The sequence below is a fragment of the Gadus morhua genome, chromosome 21 (genome assembly GCF_902167405.1).
Source record: "Gadus morhua chromosome 21, gadMor3.0, whole genome shotgun sequence".
Classification (NCBI taxonomy): Eukaryota; Metazoa; Chordata; class Actinopteri; order Gadiformes; family Gadidae; genus Gadus; species Gadus morhua.
This window is the reverse complement of record NC_044068.1, coordinates 355,547-380,370: the sequence shown is the minus strand read 5'-3', so window position 1 is coordinate 380,370 and position 24,824 is coordinate 355,547. Positions and strand designations below refer to the sequence as shown.

The 24,824-nt window shown below is 52.2% G+C and overlaps 1 protein-coding gene across 1 annotated transcript in view; it reads right to left on the bottom strand.

Moving 5' to 3' along the window:
* col12a1b (collagen, type XII, alpha 1b) overlaps positions 1-24,571 on the bottom strand; it is a 104,972-nt gene extending 80,401 nt beyond the window's left edge. Inside the window, 14 exon segments of the mRNA XM_030345255.1 lie at positions 285-554; positions 7,412-7,684; positions 9,380-9,658; positions 10,091-10,369; positions 12,965-13,567; positions 13,984-14,274; positions 14,605-14,778; positions 15,735-15,899; positions 16,244-16,507; positions 18,902-18,961; positions 20,231-20,374; positions 20,782-20,898; positions 23,472-23,573; positions 24,312-24,571. Of these exon segments, the coding sequence (XP_030201115.1) occupies positions 285-554; positions 7,412-7,684; positions 9,380-9,658; positions 10,091-10,369; positions 12,965-13,567; positions 13,984-14,274; positions 14,605-14,778; positions 15,735-15,899; positions 16,244-16,507; positions 18,902-18,961; positions 20,231-20,374; positions 20,782-20,898; positions 23,472-23,547 (2,995 nt within the window). The 5' untranslated portion in view covers positions 23,548-23,573; positions 24,312-24,571.
* Between the last annotated feature and the right edge of the window lie 253 nt (positions 24,572-24,824).

Sequence of the window (24,824 nt, the reverse complement as noted above, 5' to 3'; positions counted from 1 at the left end):
GCTAGTGAGACAGGTCTCCTGTCTATACCCTCTCAGGCCTCCTCTGGGGTCCTGGCAGCCTGCTTTTCCTGCTGTTTGCAGAAAAGAGGTTTGTGAGGTGCTACGTTTGCCGGGAAATTGAATAAACGCTATCTCCCCAAGTTTTATTATGCAAATTTCCGCAATCTGCATTCTGATTCCCGACTCCACGGAAATCCACGCTGGTCTTAATTAGCGGAAAGTTCAGTGATCGCACGAAACCGCAGAGGATAAAACTAAAAGTCTGTCCGCAAAGGACTACTCACCGTCGGTGGTCTCCTGTCCCAGGAGGGCGGGGCTCTGGCCGTGGGGGTACACCGCCACCACCGACACCTGGTACAGGGTCTCGGGGGTCAGCTCCTCCAGGGGGATCCGGCTCTGGTCCCCGGGGACCGTCTTCTCTCCGGCCTCCTGGGACACCAGGGACTTCCAGAGCACGCGGTACTCCTGGACCGGACCCGGGGCGGGGGTCCAGGAGGCGGAGAAGCTGGTGGGGGTCACGTCGTCGGTGACCAGGTCCCGGGGGGGAGTCAGCTCTGAGGAGGACCAGAAGGAGACGCAGCGTTAGATGCGTAGACCTGCAGGGTGTGGGGTGTAGGGTCTACACCAGGGTGTAGGGTCTACACAAGGGTGTAGGGTCTAGACCAGGGTGTAGGGTCTAGGGTATACACCAGAGTGTAGGGTCTACACCAGGGTGTAGGGTCTAAACCAGGGTGTAGGCCTCATCGCCCGTTGAGTTTCATTGGTTCCCATAGTGTTCATGTCCCTCGCAGCTGTGTTTGAAAATTTTGTGATAATAACCACGGTTGATGTCATGGCAACCGCGTCGTGGCAACAGCATCATGGCAGGCACTGATGCATCATTATCCGCCTGAAGACGCTATTCAATATCGATCGCAGCCAAGAGCCGTCACATCGGGAATACCCGAACATGAGTACATAATAGAGTAGGAAAGTACCGTTTTATAAGTATACCGTTTCCCATTTTAATAATACAAAAATGACATAAAGCAACATCAGATCATAGCTCCGTGCCGACGCCCCCACAGGCTGCTCTGCGTCTCGAGGGCTACACTCTTTTACATTCAGGCCGTTAAGCCGACGCTTTTATCTAGTGCAAAGTACAACTTTCAGAAGGAAGAGAAGCAACAATATATGGCTGTCGGTACAGTAATGACGTTCATATAACCAAGTGCCAAGCACTAACAATCACTAGGAAAACCCCGTACACAACAGGGATAGCTAGTATAAGATGCTACACAAGGCTGAGTACTATCCGTCCTCATGACCCCCAAGGACATGAGGACAGACCCGTGCACCAGCGGCTGTACCCCAGGCCTGCAGGAGACTGGAAGTCCGGTCCAGCTCCATCACAGATCAACTACAAAGTCCAGACATGTGCTCTCCCTGACCCCAGCACCCCAGAGTTTAGACTACAGGGACCCCGAGGCCTCACAGCCCCGTCCCGGGACGTTTATTTAGCCTGCCTCGCTCCAGATGGGCCCCTGTCGGACTTCAAGGATCCTGGGCCAGCATTCCTGGAATAGACAAATAAATATCTCTGTGCTGCTCCTGATGAGACACGTCCCAGCAGTGAACGTCCTTCCACGAGAAGGCACACGCACACGTACACACGCGCACACTGACATACGCACACACACACACACACACACACACACACACACACCCCCACATAAAAACACTTATGCACATATGCACACTTACACATATACACGCACTCACGCACAAACATAAGCACACACTTACGCCCTATCCTTTAATTTACTTTATTATGACTTTTTTTATTATGTCTCTGACAAGACTAACCATCTATTCTTTTTACTAAGTCAAATTCCTTGTTTTTACACTGGAAAATAAACTGATTCTGATTCTGACTTAAGACATGCAAACGCACGCGCACCCACACGTATGCATACACAAACTAAAACATACTATGCGTGTGCATGCATACACACACACACACACACAGTTATGCATGCACCAGTACAGACTCGTGCATGAATGCGCGTGCACACACACACACACACACACACACACACACACACACACACACACACACACACACACACACACACACACACACACACACACACACACACACACACACACACACACACACACACACACACACGAAGGACTTGGAAGGTTCCGGAGGTTTTACTGCGTGACCCGAGCTTCACTCCCGGCTGATGAGGACCAGACGGCAGCCTGAGTGGATCCCGGCCCAACTCCCTGATCTGAGGACCTAACGGAGACCTCCTCGAGACCACCACACCGGACCTCCCCCGAGAAAACCCTGGTGCACTGAGTTTAAATCAGAGTAATGTTTACATTCATACTCTGAGTTTTTAGAGTACGGTGATCACACTCTTGAGTTTATCGAGTAATGTTTACATTCTTACAGAGTTTATATCAGAGTAATGTTTACATTCTTACAGAGTTTATATCAGAGTAATATTTTCATTCATACTCTTGAGCTCATAGAGTAAGGTTTACATTCATACTATTGAGCTCATAGAGTAAGGTTTACATTCATACTCTGTGTTTATAGAGTAATGTTGACATTCATACTCTTGAGCTCATAGAGTAATATTTACATTCATACTCTTGAGTTTATAGAATAATGTTTACATTCATACTCTTGAGTTTATAGAGTAATGTTTACATTCATATCGAGTTTATATCAGAGTAATGTTTACATTCATTCTGAGTTTATACTAGCAAGGTAATACCCTTGCCATGTTTACAGGTTATATTCCCGGTGTAGCTCAACCTGTAGAGCAAGGCATTAACCCTGCCAGGGTTAGGGGTTTGAGTCCAATCTAAGTATTGTACGCCCTCACAGTATTGCAAGAGACCTTGAACCAAAGTGTGCACCAGATGGCATTTATATAATCAATATTCCTGATTCTGCTGGAAAGGTGAAAAAGGAAAACTATGCATGATAGATCAATCCAACATTCATTCTCCCTTCACATCAAAACAAAGACAGAGATCACTGGTCTTATCCACCCCCGGAGTGAGCTGACCCTGGGTCAGTTCCCCTCGCTGGCAGAGAGTGAGAGGAGTGAGGTGCTTCAGGAAATGCTTCTGAAGCCGCGCCAATCCGGACGAGGAGACCTTGAAATCCTCCGATTTAATTTCACCGATCAACAGAAAAGGGCCTTGTCTAATTCCAGGGTTCCCAGTGTTTCCGAGCAGCGTGCCAGAGACCAACAGACCCCATCCAACCTCATAAATCCTCTCTTGAAGGCCTCCAAGAGACCAACCGACAGTCTAACCTCATACATCCTCTCTAGAAAGCCTTCCAGAGACCAACAGAGCCATCTAACTTCATACATACGCTCTAGAAAGCCTTCCATAGACGGACAGAGCTCATCTAACCCCATATAAACTCTCTTGAAGGCCTTCCAGAGACCAACAGACCCATCTAACCTCATACATCCTCTCCAGAAAGGCCTTCCAGTGACAGGCCGCGCTCTGATTCACTTCAGGTCGTCCCTTCAGTTTGCAGTGGCTGTTAAGGACGCCGCCACGCGTGCTTCCTGACGGCCCTGCGTCTGGAAGCTCTCCGGAATACCAGGCCTCCGCATACAGACACGGGGCGTCTGGCAGGGAACGCCGCTCACAAGGAGCGGCTTCAAGCTAAATTTAAACCGCGGGGGTTTGGTCCCTGCGCCGTCTGTCTGCCTGCCTGTCTGCCTGTCTGTCTGTCTAACCGTCCCACTAGATAATTCCATCAACCAAAGCCATCCCCCCCCCTCCAACACACACAGAAGATCCAACAGTCTCCCGCCAGAAGCTAGACGGCTCAAAATGTCTGTTTCTGCAGACATGTCAGCGTTAGTTCAGCTCCCGTTTCCACCCTTCCCCGTTCAGTACCCCCCCTCTCCTGTGTTCCTTATGTAACCCCCTCCAGTCTGAATCAAACTCTCGGCTTGTTTGACAGGAAGTCAAGTGGACGCGGGCGGAGCCTCAATACGCCCCTACGTTCCTAATGAGCTCTCCTGGGAGCCGGGGCCAGCTGACTCCTCTCTCTTCTCTCCTCTCTCCTCTCACTCCCTTGATGTAAAGCAGCAGCAGGACGGGTGTCTCCAGACGGGACGACCCCAGCGGGGATCGTCCTCGACGCTGGGAAACGGCGGTCCCTGTCAGAGCTCTGCCGAGCTTCAAAGTCTCTTCTGTCTGCGGGGCCTGTTGATGTTATGGCGTCGCTTAGCAACCAGCAGCATCCTCAACCCTCTTTAGGACCGTCTCGCTTGGGTGGCTCGCTGGCTCCTGCCGCTAGCGCTGAACATCCAGAAGACAAACCTAGGTTTGGTACCCCCGCCTCGGTCCTGTTCTACTGGTTAATGTTAACGACCTGCATCTGATGCCACTGGATGGGAGCCAATGCTGGACAAAATAAAAGTTATAGTTGTTCCTTCTCTCTTCCGACCGACTTTTGGAAATGCATCCATTAAAACCCCCGAGAAATATCCTTTAAACCGAACCTTTGCTCTATCCATTGGGCTACCACAAAGAAATTGAACCCCTAAACCCTGACAAATCAGGGGACGGGAGCAGCTGAGGTCTTTGCGGTACCAACCATCGACAAACAATCTCAGTCATGATGACACTCTGGAGGGCAACAAAGGGAGTGCCAGATCACATCAATCAGCCCCAGTTTAAATGGAGACGGTGAAAGGACTTCTGGGAATTCTTCTGTTGTCTGCTGCTACCCATTTATCATAACCACTTTACACCACATGCCACCAATATTTCTTGGTGTTCACACGGCACGCAGAAACCACACGGCCCCTGTAGTCATCCTTGCAGGACTTCCTGTTTTCGTCTGTCGCCATAACAACACGTGACGGTTGGAACGTTCTGACGCAAGCACCGACCAGGACCAGGACCCGGACCAGGACCAGGACCAGGACCAAGCCAGGACCAGGACCAGGACCAGGACCCGAACCCGGACCAGTACCAGGACCCGGACCAGGCCAGGACCAGTACCAGGACCCGAACCCGGACCAGTACCAGGACCCGGACCAGGCCAGGACCAGGACCAGGACCCGAACCAGTACCAGGACCAGGACCAGGACCCTGACCAGGCCAGGACCAGCATCAGGACCAAGACCTGGACCAGGACCAGTACGAGGACCTGGACCCTACTAGGACCAGGACCATGACCAGTACCAGGACCAGGACCAGGACCAGGACCAGGACAAGGACCCAGACCAGGACCAGTACCAGGACCAGGTCCATTTGTCAGAAGAAAGAGAAACAACAATATATGGCTGTCTGTTCTGTAAGCAGGTTCACCAAGCACTAACAATCGCTAGGTTAACCCATTCCCAGTATGCAACAAAGATAGCTAGGATAAGATGCTACATGATGCTAAATACTGTTTTTAAGTGATAGGAGAGACAACATTAAATAAGTGCTTAAAAGGGGTATGGGGGGGGGGGGGGGTAATTGGGGCGGCTATGCAGAGTCCAGGCGAACCCTGATCATTCTGGGTAATCACTGGTCACATGCTGAAGCCGGCCTGCGGTCAGAAGTTATCTTCTCGACCTTTAACCCCAGAGGTTTCACTGTCGGCTCGGAGGACGTTTAACGAACATGGGGGGGTGGGGGGGAGTGGGAGGGTTTAACCCGACCCCTCCTGTTGACCTCAGGTGTAGATTAGCGAGGCGGAGCTGTGACCCAAGCATGTGGAACAACGTAGACCCCCGGGGCCCGAGGACACCTGTGGACCGGCTCCTGTCCAGGCGGCCCTCGGAGAAGGCTCCTCCGAGAGGGGGTCCTCAGTCTACTTTGGGTTCTCTCCCCCTGACAGCGGGGGTCCCACAGGCTGCAAAGCGCCAAGTGGGGTCATCCAACCACAGACACACCGCCCCGCTGTATCTCCAACCTTAAAACAGCCAGATCCATCTTCAGACGTACTTCCTTCCCCTCCCTGATGGCTGCTGGTCCTCAACTGTAATCCATCTCAAACACACCCGAGGAAATCCATCTCACTCTGGTGTGTCTGTCCAAGGTGCCCTACCCTGGCTTCAGGCTTCATGCGATAAGACAGAGCCTCCCATCTGTGGGGCTCTGGGAAAGAACTTCAAAGCTGACGCTCCATCCATCTGAAGTTTTAACCCAGAGCCCCACATATCGGAGGCTCGGTCATACTGCGGCCGTAAGCCTGGTGACGCACTTTGGACAGACACGCCGGAGGAAGATGGACGGTTAATCATCCAAATGAAGACTCTCCTCTCCATCAGCCGACCCTCCAAAGCCCCTCCCCAAACACACAACCAGCTCCCTAGCTTTAGCAACCAGTCTGCCCAAGAGCACACAGGTGGACCAGTGTAGGGGTAGGTAGGTAGACAGGTAGGTACTAGGTAGGTAGACAGGTAGGTAGGTAGACAGACACATGTAGGCCATCCAGGAATGGGACAGACAGTCGACAGCAACAGACACCAGATTTTTGTTTCAATTTCCACAAATATGACAAACAAATATTTCTAACCCTAAATAAATGTCTGGGCTGTGGGCTAAGTGGGAGGAGAGGCTCTCTACCAAGAGTCAGGGGGTGAAACAGTTTGACCCCGAGTCTAGAACACAATCACTCTCACAACTCTTGAGCTCTGTTGAAACCCTACTCTCCCTCCGCTTCCCAAACACACTCTCTCTGTCTCCCTCTCTAAACACACACTCTCCCCCTCAATCTTATCTCTCTCCGCCTGCTGTGCTCACCTTCATCTCACTCGCTCTTTATGTCTGGACCCCTCCCTCTCTGTCTCCCTAATCTGCCTCTTTAGCCGCTAACCGTTGCTATCCCTCAAAATCCTCCAAAGAAACGGTTGGCTTTTTAAACAACCTAATGTAATATTTACGGCCCTCTGACACGAGGACTCTGCTTCTAGCTTGGGTCTGTTCCAGACGATATAACACAGTACATAAACTCACTTCAACCACAGAGTAACATTAAACATCAGCTTTGGTATGCAGCCCTGATAAAGCACTGTGATGGTTTAACATTGGTCAATAAACACTGAGAGCCCAGGCGTCAGGTTATATCTGGTTTCATCTGGTGTGTGGGAGGGATGGGGCCAGGGAAGGGGGGGGCTCTATGTAGGGAAGGCTGGAGCTCATGTACGCTATCGGCAGGAGTCTACGTCAATCATTTTAAACAAAGTGAGCACACCTCCGCATCAGCGACGGCCAACTACTGCGAGCAGACCAGCAGGTCCTCAGAACACGATCTTGGGTTTGCTTTAGTGAACGTCATGGTTGAGTAAAGGTCACTCTCGGGTGTGAGGTCACTGAGGGGTGAAGCACGGTGTGAGGATGAACGCACTGGTCTCCTCATCCCCCTCATCCAGACCCCGCCTACCTGGCAGGGTGGTCCCGCTGCCCTCCAGGGGGTCTCCCAGGCCCGCGCGGTAGCGGGCTCGGACCGACAGCTCGTACTGCGTCCCGGGCTGCAGGTTCTTGAGGACCAGGCCCGTGTTCTCGCCCTTCACCGAGACCTCCTTGCGGGGGCCCCCCGCCAGCGGCCGGAAGGACACCCGGTACTGGGCCACGCTCCCCGGCGCCGGGGCCCAGCCCAGCCTCATGGTGGTCGCCGTCTCGTCGGACACCCGCAGGTCCCGGGGGGAGCCTCTGGCTGGGGGGGGGGGGGGGGGGGCAGAGCGGGGAGGGGGGGGATGAGTATGATGATAGGAGATTGCGTTTCTGACTGAAAACAACGTGGACGGTTGTCCCTTTAGGTGCAACAGAACTATATATATATATATTTCTGCCCCTTGAGGGGAAGTATTGAAGTAGCTCAAATAAAAATAAAAAAAACACCTCTGGTAAAACATTTTATGTTACTGCTTTTTCTGATTGGCTGTGACGCGGTGAGGACACTGTTTGGGGCGGTCTCAGTTCCTACTCAAAACACCAGGTTCCCCACCTGGGACTGATGAAGCCTTATCTTAGCCTAATCTTAGCCTGGTCGGACTCCGTTCCCTTTCCCAGGAGCCTTTGAGCAAACCACTGAGGTTCTAGATCGTTCTCGATAGCTCTGGTGGATCCTGCTGAACCAGCAGTCCCACCGCATGAAATCAGCGCTGTTCCATTTTTCTTAATGAAATTCAGAAGACCTCCCCGACCTCAACGCTGACAGGCAGACCGTTGAATGGGCTTCGGTTGGAAACATGCTCTTTCTTTCCCCCTTCAAAGTATGAGCAGTAGACGTCTTAGTAAACTCAGACGTGAATGTGGCCAAGCCAAATAATTCCCAGTAGCTAATATTACCGCCGCTCTGCGGTGGCAGCGGGGAGGCGGCGTGGAAAGCCTGCGAGCTAAAGACCTGCGCACCCTGCGGTGTGGCAGCTATACATACCTTAGCGGTGGCGTCATGGCACAGTAAACATTAGGATGGAAACAACATTGTCAGGGAAAAGTCGGGCCCCACAAAAAAAAAAGGGAAAAGCCGGTCTCATCTGACAGGCAGCTGCGTGGCGGATCAAAGGACCGCAGAGGATACGTTCCTCTGCTCGAGCAGGGAAATATATTAACAACAAGAATGTTATTCTTAAAGATAATCCAGGAAAATCCATGGCTTGGATCAGGAGTCTCTTCCTGACAGGCTGAAGTACTGAGCATCAGTCAGGACTCAGTCAGGAATCAGTCAGGACTCAGTCAGGACTCAGTCAGGACTCAGTCAGGACTCAGTCAGGACTCAGTCAGTAAAGACTTAGTCAGGACTCAGTCAGGACTCTGTCAGGACTCAGTCAGTAAAGACTTAGTCAGGACTCAGTCAGGACTCAGTCAGGACTCAGTCAGTAAAGACTTAGTCAGGACTCAGTCAAGACTCAGTCAGGACTCAGTCAGGACTCAGTCAGTAAAGACTTAGTCAGGACGATATCAGGACTCAGTCAGTTAAGACTTAGTCAGGACTCAGTCAGTAAAGACTTAGTCAGGACTCAGTCAGGACTAGGATTCAGTCAAGACTGAGTCAGGAGTAGAACTCTATCAAGGTTCAGTCGGGGCTCAGTCAAGGCTCAGTCTGGCATTGAGGATGTAAATCGCTGCCTCTTTAAAGAGACAGGTTCAGACGCCCCCCCCCAGCTTCATTCATGCACGCAGCCGGGCGTGTTCCTAATTGTTTTCCCCTTTCTCGCCCCAGCTGGCCTCGTCTGGGGCCGCAGCGTGCTGGGATCAGAGCGCCGTGACCCCGGACAGCGCGGTGACCCCGGACAGCGCGGTGACCCCGGACAGCGCGGTGACCCCCGACAGCGCGGTGACCCCGGACAGCGCCACTCCACTGACGGTGGATTCATTCGTTCACAGCGACTCAGCGGGGGGTCCTCACCCTCCTTGGTGGTCCCCTGGGTCTGCCCCTCCGGCCCGTCCCCGGCCGCGTACTCGGGGGTCACCGTCACGCGGTAGGTGGTCCGGGGCAGCAGGCGCTGCAGCACGCTGGTTGTCTCGCCCCCCCTGGGTACGGTGGTCTCCAGGCGGGCGTTGTCCCCCCGTGTCGGCTCGTAGGACAGCCGGTAGCGGAGAACCGCGCCCGGCGCCGGTAACCATGACACCCGGAAGCTGTCCATCGTCTCCTCGGAGACCCGCAGCCCGCGGACCGGTCCTTGTTCTGGGACACGAGGGAGAAGGAGGAGGAGGAGGGAGGAGAGAGGAAGGAGGAAGCAGCGTTAGGGAGCAGGACATTCATCAGGAAGGAATTATGTAGCAGGAGTTAGGAATAAGGGAGCAGGGATTAGGAATTAGGGAGCAGGGATTAGGAATTGGGGATGAATTAGGGAGCGGGAATGAATTAGGGAGCGGGATTTAGGAATAAGGGGTGAATTATGGAGCAGTATTACGATAGAATTCTGCTTCCTATCAGAATCAGGATGAGCTGTGGAATGAGAGTCCCCTGATTCTTTGTGCTCCGTCAGGGCAGCTCGGTTCATCTAACGAGATCCAGTAACTTCTAGCGTTGGACACGACTCCGAGAGGTTGTGGACCCCTGGCGGTGACGGAGACCCGGGGGCCGGTGAAGCAGGTTCTCGGGCATCCCACTGACCTTCCAGTGTGGTCTCGTACTCCGACACGGGGAAGCTGTCGCCCTGGTCGTACTGCGCCAGGACGTGGACCTCGTAGCGGGTGGCGGGGCTGAGGTGTGGGAGCAGGCTGGTCAGGGTGTCCCCCGGGACGGACACCGACACGAAGTGGCCGTCGGTGTCGTCGGCGGGCCGGAACTGGACCAGGTAGGACTGGACGCTGGGCGTGTCCGTGGCCCACGAGGCCCGGAAGCTCCTGGAGCCCACCTCGGAGAAGGTCAGGGACCGGGGGGGAAGCAGCTCTGGAGGGGGGGGAGGAGGAGGTCGAGGTTACTAAGAGGAGAGAGGTGGAGGTGGAGGAGAGGGGGAGGAGGAGGTCGAGGTTACTAAGAGGAGAGAGGTGGAGGTGGAGGAGAGGGGAGGAGGTGGAGGAGAGGGGAGGAGGAGGAGGAGAGGGGAGGAGGTGGAGGAGAGGGGAGGGGAGGAGAGGGGAGGAGGTGGAGGAGAGGAGAGGGGAGGAGGTGGAGGAGAGGGGAGGAGGTGGAGGAGAGGGGAGGAGGAGGTGGAGGAGAGGAGGAGGAGAGGGGAGGAGCTGGAGGAGGAGGTTACTAAGAGGAGAGGGGAGGAGGTGGAGGAGAGGGGGAGGGGGAGGAGGTGAAGGAGAGGGGGAGGGGGAGGTTACTAAGAGGAGAGGGGAGGTGGAGAAGGACTAGAAGGAGAGCAGAGGGGTGGAGGTTGAGGAGAGGGAGGAGGTGGAGGAGGTGGAGGTTAGCAAGGAGGAGAGGGGAGGTGGAGAAGGAGAGGGGGGGAGGTGGAGGTTACTCTGGAGGAGAGGGGGGGAGGTGGAGGAGAATGGGAGGAGGAGGAGGTTACTCTGGAGGAGAGGGGGGGAGGTGGAGGAGAAAGGAGGTGGAGGTTGTTGCGCTCTGGTTGGAGGTGGATGGTGTCCTGACAACACAGAAGCCCTAAGTCTCCTATCAGGCAGCTGAGGTGAAGTGATCCCAGTGTCTGGAGCTTCCTGTGTGGTTCCACTCAATGCTTCTACTGGATCCAAGAGGGAACACTAGAAGATCCCAGACTCTAGACAGAAACCCACGACACCAACCACTGGAAGCGTCTCCAGGACTACGCTGTGTTTTGACCGACATCGTGTGGTGACAGTGTTGTAATTAGGACGGACTGAAGAGCCATCACAGTCCCTTTAGGAGAGATAAGAGATATCATATTATATAATAGTATATGATTTAATCTGGAACAGGCCCAGGTCAAAAGTGGGGTCCTTAAAACATTTTGCGAGCCCAACGAGAAAGTGGTACTCGTTTAAACTGAGTACTTTGCTGTTTTAAATCCAACGGTTTGACAACGTTTCAAAGCCGTTTTATTTAATTGGATCCAAGCCCCGCATGGACGCTTCGTGAGGCTCCTCGCTGACACGTCCAGACGTTCCAGACGTTGGACGTCCAAAAGTTTCAGAGCAGACGGACGGGGACGGTATCGTCCAATGATCACAGAGCTGGGTCTAGGTGCTAAGTGTTCTAACGAGGCTCTCGTGGAAAACGAGGGCTCTTTCTCACGACGGCCGGGCCAACGCCGATGGAAAAAGGGGGAGAAGAATGGAACACCATTTTTCTCAGATCTCCGCTTTCTTGGAGACAGCATTTATTATGTCCCGAGAGTGATGTCATAAGTCTCGGGAAGGGCGGGGTTTGGCTGAGATTGACAGGGAGTGGCGAGGGTCTGGAACGGAGGTCCCTCGACCTGGGGACCAATTGGAACGCTGGGTTGGGTGGGTGTGAGAGACGTTCCTCAGAAGATGTCCTTCACCCAAAATGGAATAATCTCAGAGTATTATATAATCCTATATCATAGTATAGGATAAAATAATCCAGCTAACAACTGATATTTATGGGACCCAACTGAATTCTCTGGAACCCAACTGAAAAAAGGTGACCAAAATGGTTCTGCGGACCAATCTAAGATCTGTGGGAACCAAATGAACTCTGCGGTATGTTTAACCCCGCCCACCCGGGGCTCCGGGCTAGTTTAAAACAAGCAGCAGCCAGTGGAGCCGGTGTTTGACCCGGTTTGAGGTTTGTTTCCACAGGCAGTCCTCTGTCTGGCCCGCGGAGATCACAGGACACATGGGGAACACATGGACGACACACGAAGAAGAACCAAGGAAAGGAACGAGGAAAAGCTTTGAGTCGAGCGTTAAGATGAAGCGACACAAAAGTAACTTTGAACACATGTACCACTCCCCGTTCTCGCTCACTGGGAAGGGCTGGCTGGGAGCTCTGGGACCAGTTTATCTCGGGGGGGTTGACTGGTCATCAGCCTCTTTTAGGGAACTATTCAATTAGTGGAACATGACCTCAAATACATTTCAGTCCGTCATTGAACAGCAATCAATAAGAGGTTTTCTGAATTATTCAACTATAAATAAGGCCATCACTTAATATGTCAGATCTAGTCATTCTAATTTCAGACCATTGGTGTCGAGGTTACGCTCAAATAATCAAATGCTCTTACAAAGAAAAGAAAGAATCCCTTGATTCGGCCCGTATTAAACGGTTGACTGGCCAACCTGTCTGTCTAACCTACCCGCCTGCTCTCTGCCCATGCACTCATTATGTATGACCGGAGTCTTCGTCAAGGCAAGACAGACCTGTCGCTAAAGCTAGCCCGCTAGTTTCAAATCCCGCTAACTCTGGCTTAATTCAATCAAAGCTGCTTACCATAACTTCAGGTTATAGAAGTTAAGTGAAGTTAAAGCTCTGTCATGTGATTACACCAGCCATAAAACATTACATATCCATCATGAGTTCATAGAAACACCAGGGAGGGCTTTTACTTTGAAGAGCCCGAGCGTCATAGCAACAACGGATGGCAGGACTCACTTCTCTTCTGGATGTTGCGCAGCTCCTGCTCGATGCGCAGGCAGATGGACTGCGTGAGCTCCTTGGAGATCCTCTGGAAGGCGTCGAAGTCGTCCACCGTGTACACGTGCGTGTCGGCCGGCGTGTTGGCGATGGCCACCAGCTCCGACCGCACCGCCTCCTTCACGCCCACCGCGAAGATCTCCACGTCGGCGCTCCGGAGCAGCGTGGCCGGCTCCTTGAAGGCGTCCGAGGACTTCCCGTCCGTGATGAGGATGGTGATCCTCGGCACGCTGGCCCTGGCGCCGCGGGTCGGCAGGAAGATCTTCTGCCGGACGTAGGTCATGGCGCGGCCCGTGTTGGTGGAGCCGCCGCGGTAGGGGAAGCTGCGCACGGCGGCCACCACCCGGTCCAGGTCGTGGTGCGTGTTGAGGTGGAACTCGGTGTGCGGGTCGCGGCTGTACTGCACCAGGCTGATCTGCACCTTTCCCGGCCCGATGTCGAAGCTCTTCACCAGCACCTCCAGGAAGGCGCGCACCTTGGCGAAGTTGGCCAGGCCGATGCTGTAGGAGCCGTCCACCAACAGGACCACGTCCGCCTGCACGTCCACGCCCAGGGAGCACTCTGCGCCACGGGGGACAAACCGCACGTCATCGGATTGTACCACCTCCCCGGCGTTAGTGGGGTTAGGGTTATATACTCTCCATCATGTATCACCCCAACCCTAACCCTAACCCTAACAGTGTCCACCGTAGGACGCGGTGATGCATGATGGGGAGCATGGACGGGGATTCGTTAGGAGATAAAGCGAGACCTATTTTACATACTCTATGAAGATTGAGTCATAGAGTAACGATTGGACAAAGTTGTACTGATAAGTGAAGGTCTCTAAAGAGGAGTTTTAAATGATGGTAACCAAGGGGAAAGTCTTAAACGAAGGTCACCAAGGGGGAAGAGGAGTTTGACATGACGGCCTATAAGGGGTTTACATTTGTTTTGAATGACGCTCCCTAAAAGGGAGCAGGGGTCTTCGTACGTACCTAAGGACACCTGGACGGACTCGGTCTTGCCCATGACGGTGACGGCCTCGCTGGGCGTGAGGCCGTTGAGGGCGAACAAGCTGATCTGGTACTCGGTGTCGGGGGCCAGGTCGCGGACCAGTAGGGAGGTCTGGGCGTGGCCCACGTACAGCTCCTGGCGCTTGGGCCCGGACATCATGGGGACCACCTGGATCTTGTACCCGGACACGTCTCCGAAGGACGGGTCCCACGTCAGGCGCATGGACTTGGAGGCGAACTCCAGCACCTGAAGGTTGTTGGCCGGTTCCACCACTAGGAAAGAACCACGAGTCAGACACCGAGCTGCCAAGGACGGGGGGCTCAGGAGATGTTATGATGTGTGTGGGGGGAGGGGGGGGGGGATATACAGACAGTATGTTGTGGATGGAATAAAGGAATAAAGACACATGGAAAAACAGGACCGCACATGGAGAGCGGCGAGGCCACCAGACGTAGGAACGACAGCAGACTACACGCCAGACAACGATAGGTATGACTCAGGCTCAGCCGGATCAGGGTTTGAACTGGAGGCATGTTTGTTTTTTCTAAAGCCCGTCACGCAAAGCTGAAGCAGATGTACCCGAGCGCGCTCCCTTCTCTTACCTTCCTCGCCGCTGACGAGGGAGCTGAGCTGGTCGTCCACGCCGGCGCACACTTGGGTAACGAGCGCTTTGTGGACCCTCTTGATCTGCTCAAAGTCGAGCACGGAGTAGACGTGGGTGCTGTGCGGGGTGGAAGCCATTAGCGTCATCTCCTCCGCGTCTGCCTCTTTGATCCCTGGAAGAGAAAACAGATCAAAAAAACATCTTAGTACGAGGTACGCCTTGAAGTCCCATCTAATAGGAACAAGGAAGGCATCCCACTTCCAGATCTGCCCCCGCCCCGCCCAGGAGGACATGGGCTGGGGCAGAGCGGGACAGCGACGGCCCCGAGCCACCCAGGGCCCCCGAGCCACCCAGGGCCCCCGAGACACCCAGAGCCCCTAGGCAGTGATGGCCCCTACCCACCCGGAGCCCTGGAGGTGTTGGGAGGTGTCAAGGCAGAGCGGGGATGGGAGATTTCTCTGGCCCCAGACGATCGCAAAAACTGAAGGTTTTCCACGTCGGCGGAGTTAGAAGGTACCAGCTGTGTGGAAGGTGTGAACCTACAGCTTGTGTTTCTTGGGCTGGAGTTCAGCGGCGGTGTGGCCACTGAGGCGTTAACTACTGGGTACACTTTCGGTGCCACTGGAGATGAATAAAGCAGGACTAAAGTTATGTTTCCAGCGGACTGATTCAATATGGTTCCACTTAGGTGCGTTTTATTATGGGCCGCTGAGTGCCGTTCTGTTGCACTTTACCCGAAACAAACAAGTTTTCACGACCGCTCGGCTGGCAGCCGGCCTACATAAGGTCCCAGGTAGCTCATATAAAGAAGTGCTTTAGTAGATAGTTAAGTTCCGCCTCAATGATCTCTCCTCGGGGCTGGGGGTGTTCAGGGTCTCCCCCCTTCAGAGGGCTGAGGGGGAGGGGGGGGTCTGTAGAATCCCATATTCTACTGACCCCCGGCTCCCCCTCATCCCTCTGAAGGGGGGAGACCCTGAACTCCCCCATATTCAAAAAAGAATCCCATATTCTGCAGACCCCTACCTCACCCCAAGTGTAACGGACGAGCCCAGGAGAGGGTGTCTGTGATCAGGGCTTATCAAAATACAAACAATCGTTTCTTGGGATGGGCCTGGTGACGGCGCTCACCCAGGACGAAGACCTCCACCCCTGCGCCGCGCAGCCGTCTGGCCTGGACCTCCACCGAGTCCTGGGACTTGGACGCGCCGATGACCACCGCCACCTTGGGGAACCCGGGCCTGGCGCCGCCCGCCTCGCTGAAGCTGTGCTCCAGGACGTAGTCCAGCGCCGCGCCTGCACAGAGGGGAGCGGGCGTTACCCTGAGGAACTCCACCGGCCGCGGAACCCGGCACTCCACGGAGCGGAGAACCGGTTCTCCACTGATCGGAGGACTTGGAGGAGGGTTGGATGAGATGTTGATGCATGCGTCTACGATAATCACCTACAGGTCTTAGTGATTATTCTGTTCACTTATTGTTAAACATAACTCTTTTATTTTTTTTAAGAAACAGGTTTTTTTTGTATAAGTACATTTCAAGTCCAGAGAGCAAAAGTGGAGCCTGCTCACTGTCCATCCACTTATTCAGTGTCCTGACCGCAGTACCCTCCCCCTCCCGGTCCCTAGGGGGCGCTGTTACCTGTCATGGCTTTCCCGCCCTTGAAGGGCATCGCGTTGATGGCCCTGACGAGCTCCCCGCGGCTCAGGTGCTGCCTCAGGGGGAACTGGGGTCCCACCTCGTCGCTGTACTGGACCACGGCCACGCGGGTCTTGTCGGCGCCAATCTCGAACGCCCCAGCCACCGTTACCATGACGCTGCGGAGGTGTTTGAAATTCTCCTGGCCCACGCTCCCCGAGCCGTCCACCACGAACACCACGTCGGCCACGGCGCTCACTGAGCATTCTGGGTAAAAAGAAAATCAAGGTTTGGAGTGAAGGTGGGAGAATGGAAATAAATGGGGACCGGATCCAAGAAGAAACAGAAATCCAAACCCTTATTTATGCCCTTAAACCCTTCCAACTTATGAAAGAGGAGGCTGTAGGGGACAGCGTGAAGCTATGGTTTAGAAACACAAAGGGTAAGATGTGAGTATGGATGAAGTCATGCTGTTGTATGAGCCAAAGACTACTGGCCGTTTTGGGTTGCCCCCCCCGCCAGCCCCCCCCCCCCCCCCCCCCCTCCCACGATCTGATTGTCACAAGTGGAGCCAGCGGAGCCTGCAGCGCTCTAGCCCCGCCCTGAAGCCTACCGAGGGGCCGACGCGGCCAGAAGGCATTACTAAACGAGGCTAAAGGGCGGGGGTTCCCTCTAACGAGCTGGGAGGATAATGACCGGGAGGATAATGACTGGGAGGGTCGTCACTTAATCTCTGCATCTCTGCTCTCTAACCACCCAGCGAATGGGTCCGGAGGCGTGGAGATGAACGTATTGCCGGGGGGACGCGGGACAGAGGGGTCATCTCGCTCAGGGACCCAGAGAGCCGCTCTGGACCTTAGGGATCAGCTTGACTGATTTGTAAATTCCTGTAAACAACTCCCCAAAACATGGTTGCGGTTTCAACTGTCCAAAGAAAAACAACTGGTCGAATTAAGACTGCATCTTATATCTTATATAGTCTGTTTCTAGGAGATGCTCTCTTCTGCTTCAGCGATTCTCTGCTTATCACAATTACGTCATTCTTGTTCCGCACACAATCAACCTCCCCACAAGCCCAGTGTGAGGCGACTGGCGCATGTTTGAGTGACAGTCTAGCAATGAATTATGAGCCTATTATAGGCCTGGTGTTCATCACCTGGGCGTGGCCTCGCCTCACCTACACATTCTCCGGCCTCAAAGGACAGCAGTGGGCCGCCAGTCTGACCCCGGACCACTGGCACTCCGAGGAATTCCACTTAGAACGGGAGACATCTGTACCGTTCCGACGGAAAACCGCCCAGCCCCTTAGAGCCCACAGGCTTCTCGCGGCCGTTGGAGTAAGTGCTGCCATTCTAGTCTCCCCTCCTGCTGTAGACCTCATCTGTTGATGGGGTTGTTCTGTTGCTCATGGTCTACAGCAGTAGAATCATACTCTACTCTGTTCTGTTGGTATCAGAGCAGTAGAATCCTACTCTACTCTGTGTGTTCCTCATGTATCAGAGCAGTAGAATCGTACTCTACTCTGTGTGTTCCTCATGTATCAGAGCAGTAGAATCGTACTCTACTCTGTGTGTTCCTCATGTATCAGAGCAGTAGTATCGTACTCTACTCTGTGTGTTCCTCATGTATCAGAGCAGTAGAATCGTACTCTACTCTGTGTGTTCCTCATGTATCAGAGCAGTAGAATCGTACTCTACTCTGTGTGTTCCTCATGTATCAGAGCAGTAGTATCGTACTCTACTGTTTCTTTGTATCAGAGCAGTAGAATCGTACTCTACTCTGTGTGTTCCTCATGTATCAGAGCAGTAGAATCGTACTCTACTCTTTGTTTGTATCAGAGCAGTAGAACCGTACTCTACTCTGTTCTCTATCGACCACATGACTGCACTTGGTTTTTCCGTCCTACTTTCCAGGGCCGTGACACGAAGGAAAAAGCAGCACATAACTCTGCTCTAGTAAATCACCATCGGTAATAGTTTCCAATTCTCTGAGCGCTCCAGGGCCGGCTCCGCCCAGCTCCGCAGACCGGGGGCCCGGGACCAGAAGGATGGACCCCCCGTGGAGATCCCACACACAAACGCACACACATACACACACGCACGCAAGCACACACACACACACGCACGCAGGCACACACAAGCAGGCAAACACACACACGCCTACGCATGCAGGCGCACACACACACACACACACACACACACACACACACACAATCATGCAGGCAAACACACACGCACAAATGCACACACACACGCACATTTGCAGACACGCACATAGACACACAGGCACACACACACACAACCACACACGCACACATACGCCCACAAAGACAGAAAGAGAGCAACACAAACATACACACAAACTCACACGCACCGAGCATGTGCAAACCCCTCTTGGGGCTGGCATAAGCAGGAAGTAGAGCCTAGACCTCCGTGGCAGGAAGTGATCCAGATGGAGCCACCCAGAGCCCCGACTAGAGCGTTTCTATGGATTCTATGGTGTTATCCCTTGGCCGTCCTACAGGGTGGTGTAAGAATGGATGGAGCTGACCCAACTGTAACCCAGAGGGTCTCTGGATGGATCCAACCCGGCACCGTGAGGACTCTGGACTACTTTGGGAGGAACGACACCTCTGAGAAACAGAAAGCCAGCGTTACTTACTGGGGCCGGCGCTGGGCTTGGGTTTCCTCGGGGGTCCACCAGTGGCTCCACTCGACTGAACTGGGGAGAGAGGAGCAGAGAGAGACTGTTCTGTAACCCAAAGAGTCGCCGGTTCACTACCCGGACGCCATCGTCCTGTCTATCGGAGCTCTTTCCCGTTAATGTAAATCCTTAATGTTGTATAATCAGCAATTCATCCACATGACTTCAGACGAACCCACTGGGAGCTGCTACTATTATGGGGTGTAAGTCACCCACAACAACATGGTTCCTTAGCAACGGGCAGCTACCCCCGATGAAGTCATCAACAGAAGTGTCTGTTTATTACGTTTGACATAACGTCGTTGCCGGCCAGAGCTGCCGAGCCTCTGGCCGGAGGCTGCGGTGAAACGGCTGTTTATTAACAAAAACACTGCGCCAACACGTTGCATAACCCGTCCGACTGCTCATTGGTCAGAAGGGTTTAGAAGAGGAGCTTGGTGATTGGCTCACCCAAGACGGAGTGGGCGGGCTAAACTTTTTCCAGAACTAGCGACAGTGTAATGAGGATACCCCTGAAGGAGCCAATCACAGCCCTCCTACGCTTTCCTTTTGTCCCGCCCCCACACATCCTGTTCTTTTCTGAAATGCGTCATTTTTTCAGAGCTTTTTTTTTTTTCACCTGGTTTTCAAAAACACTATTTACATTAACATTTACACTTAGGACATTTAACAGCCATATCATCCAAAGCGACTTACAATTAGCACATTTGTCAGAAGAAGGAGAAACAACCATATATGTCTGTTGGTAAAGTAAGGATGTTCATAGAACCAAGTGCCAAGCACTAACAATCGCTAGGTTAACCCATTCCCCGTAGACAACAGAGATATCTAGGACGTACGGCATACAATAAGTGTGTAAGTTAAGTGCCAGGACGTACGGTATACAATAAGTGCATACACACTTTTTTTCCCTCACTCTCCACCTCAAGCTGGTGTGTAGTTAGCGTTCTGGCGCCGATTGGCTGCCGTGCATCACCCAAGTGGGTGCTACACATTGGTGGTGGTTAGTGAGGTCCCCCCTTCACTGTAGGCGTCTTTTGAGTGTTATTAATTATTATTATTCTTCATGTTTAACCTCTGTTTTCCTTTTATTCCTAGTCTGTTTTACATAGTTTTGAATGAAGACTATATGCTCTGTAAGGTGACCTTGGGTGTCTTGAAAGGCGCCTCTAAATTAAATGTATTATTATTTTATTATTATACATTAAGTGCCAGGAAGTACAACATACAATAAGTGTGTAAGGGGGTGTAGGGGTTGGGGAGACGACCGGCCGAAGGGGGACTCACTTGTGAGACGCCCGGTGAGGGGAAGACTCTCTCGGGCGCCCTCGTACGAGGAGATGATGACGGTGTAGTCCACGTCTGGGATCAGCTCCGTGATGGAGGTCTTAGTGGCCGAGGCGGGCAGCTCCAACTGTTTATCTAGTTCCTCTGGGAGGGGGGGGGATGAACAGAGGGGTTAGAGTTACACGAGTTACACGTTAGACAGTCTAACATGTATCAATGTCGTGTTATGTATAAGTAAACTAATTTACTTCTCTTAACTAATCTTGGTATCGATTGAAATTTATAACACATCGTGCAACCCCCTGTTGCACGATGATAAGCTAGTCATCATACCCCATCGCCCGGAATCATTCTATATTTGTATAATATATACAGGCAGACTTTTGATAGAGGCAGGATCATATATGTATATGTATATGATCCTGTCTCTATCAGAAGTTTGGGAATAACGAATAGGCATGGCCGAGGGCGTGGCCTTGGTCGGCGGTGAGGGAGGGGTTTCATGATGAACGACTCTGTAATGTCGGGTTCCGTGAGGGGGGGGGTCTCACCTGTGTCGGAGGTGACCTGGATCCTGTAGCCGTCTATGTAAGCGAATGGGCTCACCCACGTCATCTGCACCGTGTTCTCATTTAAAATCTTAAACTTCAATTCCGACGGGGGGTCAACTGGAAGAGAACACGTCCACCAAGTTAACCACACCACTCAGATTCACTCGGAGTGTATTCAATGTGAGAAGATGAGGGGGTGAAAGAGAGGAGGAAGAGGAAGAAGAGGTCTCCAACAGTAAACACTTCAGGAGAACGAAGCTAGCTAGCTTACTGTCGGCACAAAACAACAACAACAACAGCACCACAACAACGTAACAAGGAACAAACAGAGTGGGGACGCCATTTTGGAGGAAAAATGACGTCCGTTTGAGCCGCTCAACCGGCAGCTCAAGCAACACAGCGGAGAGTGAGAAACAACACTGCCTGGCCCAAAGGCTGGGGCGTTGGAGGGGGATACACAACAACAGAGATAAGACAATAATCTCCAGCCGCTCGGGAAACATTGTTTTGGCCGGAGGATCGGGAGCTCGGGGGAGCCACCCCGACCACCACCATGGATCCACTGAGGCTCCAGCGTCCATGACCTCAATCCAAACCCTGGATTGACAAGCAGCACCCGGTCGCAACGGTTATACAATGGATGACCGGACGGCCTCTATCGATCCATCGCAAACCTGACAAAAGATGGGCCAGCGCCTCGGAGTCGTGGCCATCTTTTCCCAAAAATGTTTTTTATCAAACGCTCCACATCAGCGGTTCTTGAAACTATGTCAAAATAGGAGCCAAGCTGGTTCCTACTTTGGAGCTGGTCCCCAAATCAATGTGGATTGACGCCAGGTAATAGTTTAAGAACCGCTGTAGTTTAAGAACCAGACCATAGGTTAAGAACCAGACCATAGGTTAAGAACCAGCGGAAGACAGGGCGGTCAGGAACGACACGCACACGATGGACAGAGATACACACACTTCAACACAACACACGAGGACCAGGGGTTTGGACCTCCAATTACAGGCACTTGTACATGAAAAGTTGTGCTCAACAACTTCGGGGGGGGGGGGGTTAAGGTTTCCATGTACACAGTGGACCATATAATTAATAAAATATTTTAAAATGATATTCTTCTCTGTGTAAAGGGGTCTCTAGTGTAGAAAGCTGCACAATCATACCAGCTGATCTGGTGTAGATAGGCCTGTGTAGGTTTTTAGAACACATCTCTGATATTGTCTCAGAAGAGAAGGTAAATGAATGTATTATATCTTATATTAATTTTTTATTGTTAATACAGATAGTCTAAGTTTAAAAAAGATTTATTACAACAGAATATGCGTTAAGTAAGTCGACACAATACCTAAAATACGCCTACAGATAACCATGCACTTCTAGTAGACTAGACTCTGATAGTAAAGTAATGTAGGGGATGTTAGAAGAATAACATTGTAAAATATTTTGTAAAGCTGCGACCTCGGAACACCTGCGCGCAGATGACGTCAGCAGAGCTTGACCAGGTGCGGGTGGGGGGGACGGCGAGGGACGGTGGGGGGGGGGAACAGCAGACGAGGATCAACCAACCTGGACTCAAGGACCGGATGTTCTCTTCTCTTTCCAAATGGGTCTCAAACAGCCAAAGACTAACGGACAGGACCCTCACGGGAACACGCGTTCTTTATAACGGCAGCGTGCAGCTTAGAGAGGCGCTTGCGTGAAGCGCGCTCAGGGCCAATCCGCACACGCACACATAGGCGTTTACTCGCAACCCAACGCATTTTGAAAACGCAGACAGACGATTGACTTTTCAGCTTTAACAGCGCTTCTCAGATCAGACTTTAGTCTGAAGTCACTGGCCGGTGGAACCGGCCATCTGGTCTGAACACGTCCAGACGACGCACTCAGTCAAACTCGATGCGCTCGCATTGACGTGAAAGGTCAAAGGTGATGAGAAAGAAAGGCTATCTCTTTGACATGAGGCACCGAATGTTTTATTTTAATTAATTCAATACATCGTTATCTTAAAGTGAGGAAAAGGGTTGAAACCTCATTATAAATGTAATTTTAACCAAAGAGAAAATTATAGTATAATGTCGTTTGCTGATTAAGTCTATAGACGGTTGACGTCTTGTCCTCTACTGACATCTGGAGAGCAAGGGTGCCTCCTAGTGGCAGACATGAGCCCCTGCATGACGCACGAGCCTTGCCCTGTGGCTTCTTCTGGGTTAGGACCCTGGGGCCCAGATACACCTGGTCCAAGATACACCTGGTTCCAGATACACCTGGTCCAAGATACACCTGGTCCCAGATACACCTGGTTCCAGATACACCTGGTTCCAGATACACCTGGTTCCAGATACACCTGGTTCCAGATGCACCCAGTCCCAGACCCACTAGGCTGACTTCATGTTAACCAAAAAACTCATCAACAGACGTTCCGTCCCAGAACCCGAAACTCACGTTCGGTACACTAATCAAATTTTTGCTTTGGATGAAATAAGAGATCACGTTGAGTCAGATAGATTAAACCATCAGATGGGGAAGAAGTCATATTAATACATAATACATCAAATACACACATTGGTCACATCAGTTTGTTTAAATCCGACTAAGAGGCCATACATCAACGGTAACGTATTAAAGGTGGAGGGTCATCATGGTGAAGGGAGGGAGCAGGGGAGGGAACCACGCTGGGTGGCTTTACCTGTTTCTTGGGAGCGCGCGGGGACGAGCAGGGCCGCCAGCACGGCGGTAGCCGCCAGAAGCAGCCTGAGCCTCATCCTCAAGCCGGCTCAGAGCGATCTACCTGGGGAGGAACCGGCAGTCAGGCGCCTCGGTCGATGGAATAACGGGATTCGTGTAGTAACCGAGAGATCTGGCATATAAAACATCACAGGAGCGAGTCTTTCTGCCTCATCGTTAACACACCGTTGTTAAAGAAAATAGGAAAGAGCGGAGGGCAAAATGAGTTTCCATCCACTGAATCAACGGGGATAATCCAGGAAACCCGTTACCTCATTAACTACAAATCCAACTGGATACAGTACGATTACAGTTCAGTGCGTATGAATCTTTTAAACCACTGTTAAAACCCGTTAACTTATTAAACGCCGGTGTTCCAACGAACAGCGTGGATTGGAGACGCGCTCTGCGCTCAGTCCCCGTTCTATTCCATTATGGAGGATTCAGCTGTCGCTCGTAAAAACATTATTTCAATATCAACACTATATTAGGTTTCAGATGGATTATCAACACCAAGTGTCTCAATATCCAGAAGAACCTAATACTGCACTCTGGATGGGTGCGTAATTACGCGCAAGAACGAAAAAAAGAAGAAGCTTTGGACAAGTTTCCATCAGAACCGGCCATGTGTCTGCCAAAGATTATTGGGTTCGTTGTCCTAAAAAACGGTTATTTGTTTTATAAGAAGAAAATATTTCCAATTGACCTCCCTGGTAACCGAAACATTCCCCAACGGGTCGTAATTAAAAAAGAGGAAAAAGTTGAAAAATAACTTAACATTTAGAGAACATGCATGACTGACCTACAGATGAAACGTGAATATTCTTAAACTTGCTTTGAGAATTAAAACAAATGAAGGAAAAGCCCAGCGTAAAGCCTCTGGTCAGATCCTGTCTCCCCGTTGAGGACTGAAGGATTAGATGGTCCAGGCTGGGTGAGCTCCCGGACGTCCGCTATCCTGCTTGCAAGTGGGACGCACCAACCACACTGAGCTCCTTAATACGGGGGGCTGAGCCCGGCTCTTACGACACGATGCGAGCTGCGGGCCAAATGATGTGAAACTCCTCAAAGTGCGGGGAGAGCCTTTCGGAAACTTTTACATAGTTGTGCGCATTCCGATGCGGTGATGTTGCTGCCGTGTGTCTCGGAGCCACCGGGAGACGATGGGGCCAGGCTGCCTCGGGAAGACAGCAGATGGATCGAGTCTGCTGCTAGGAAATGGTTACACTATTAACTATGATTATATGGAAAGTATGCCACAGCCAATACACTGAGCATAGACATATCAGCCAGTCAGTGAGTGATTTGTGGATTT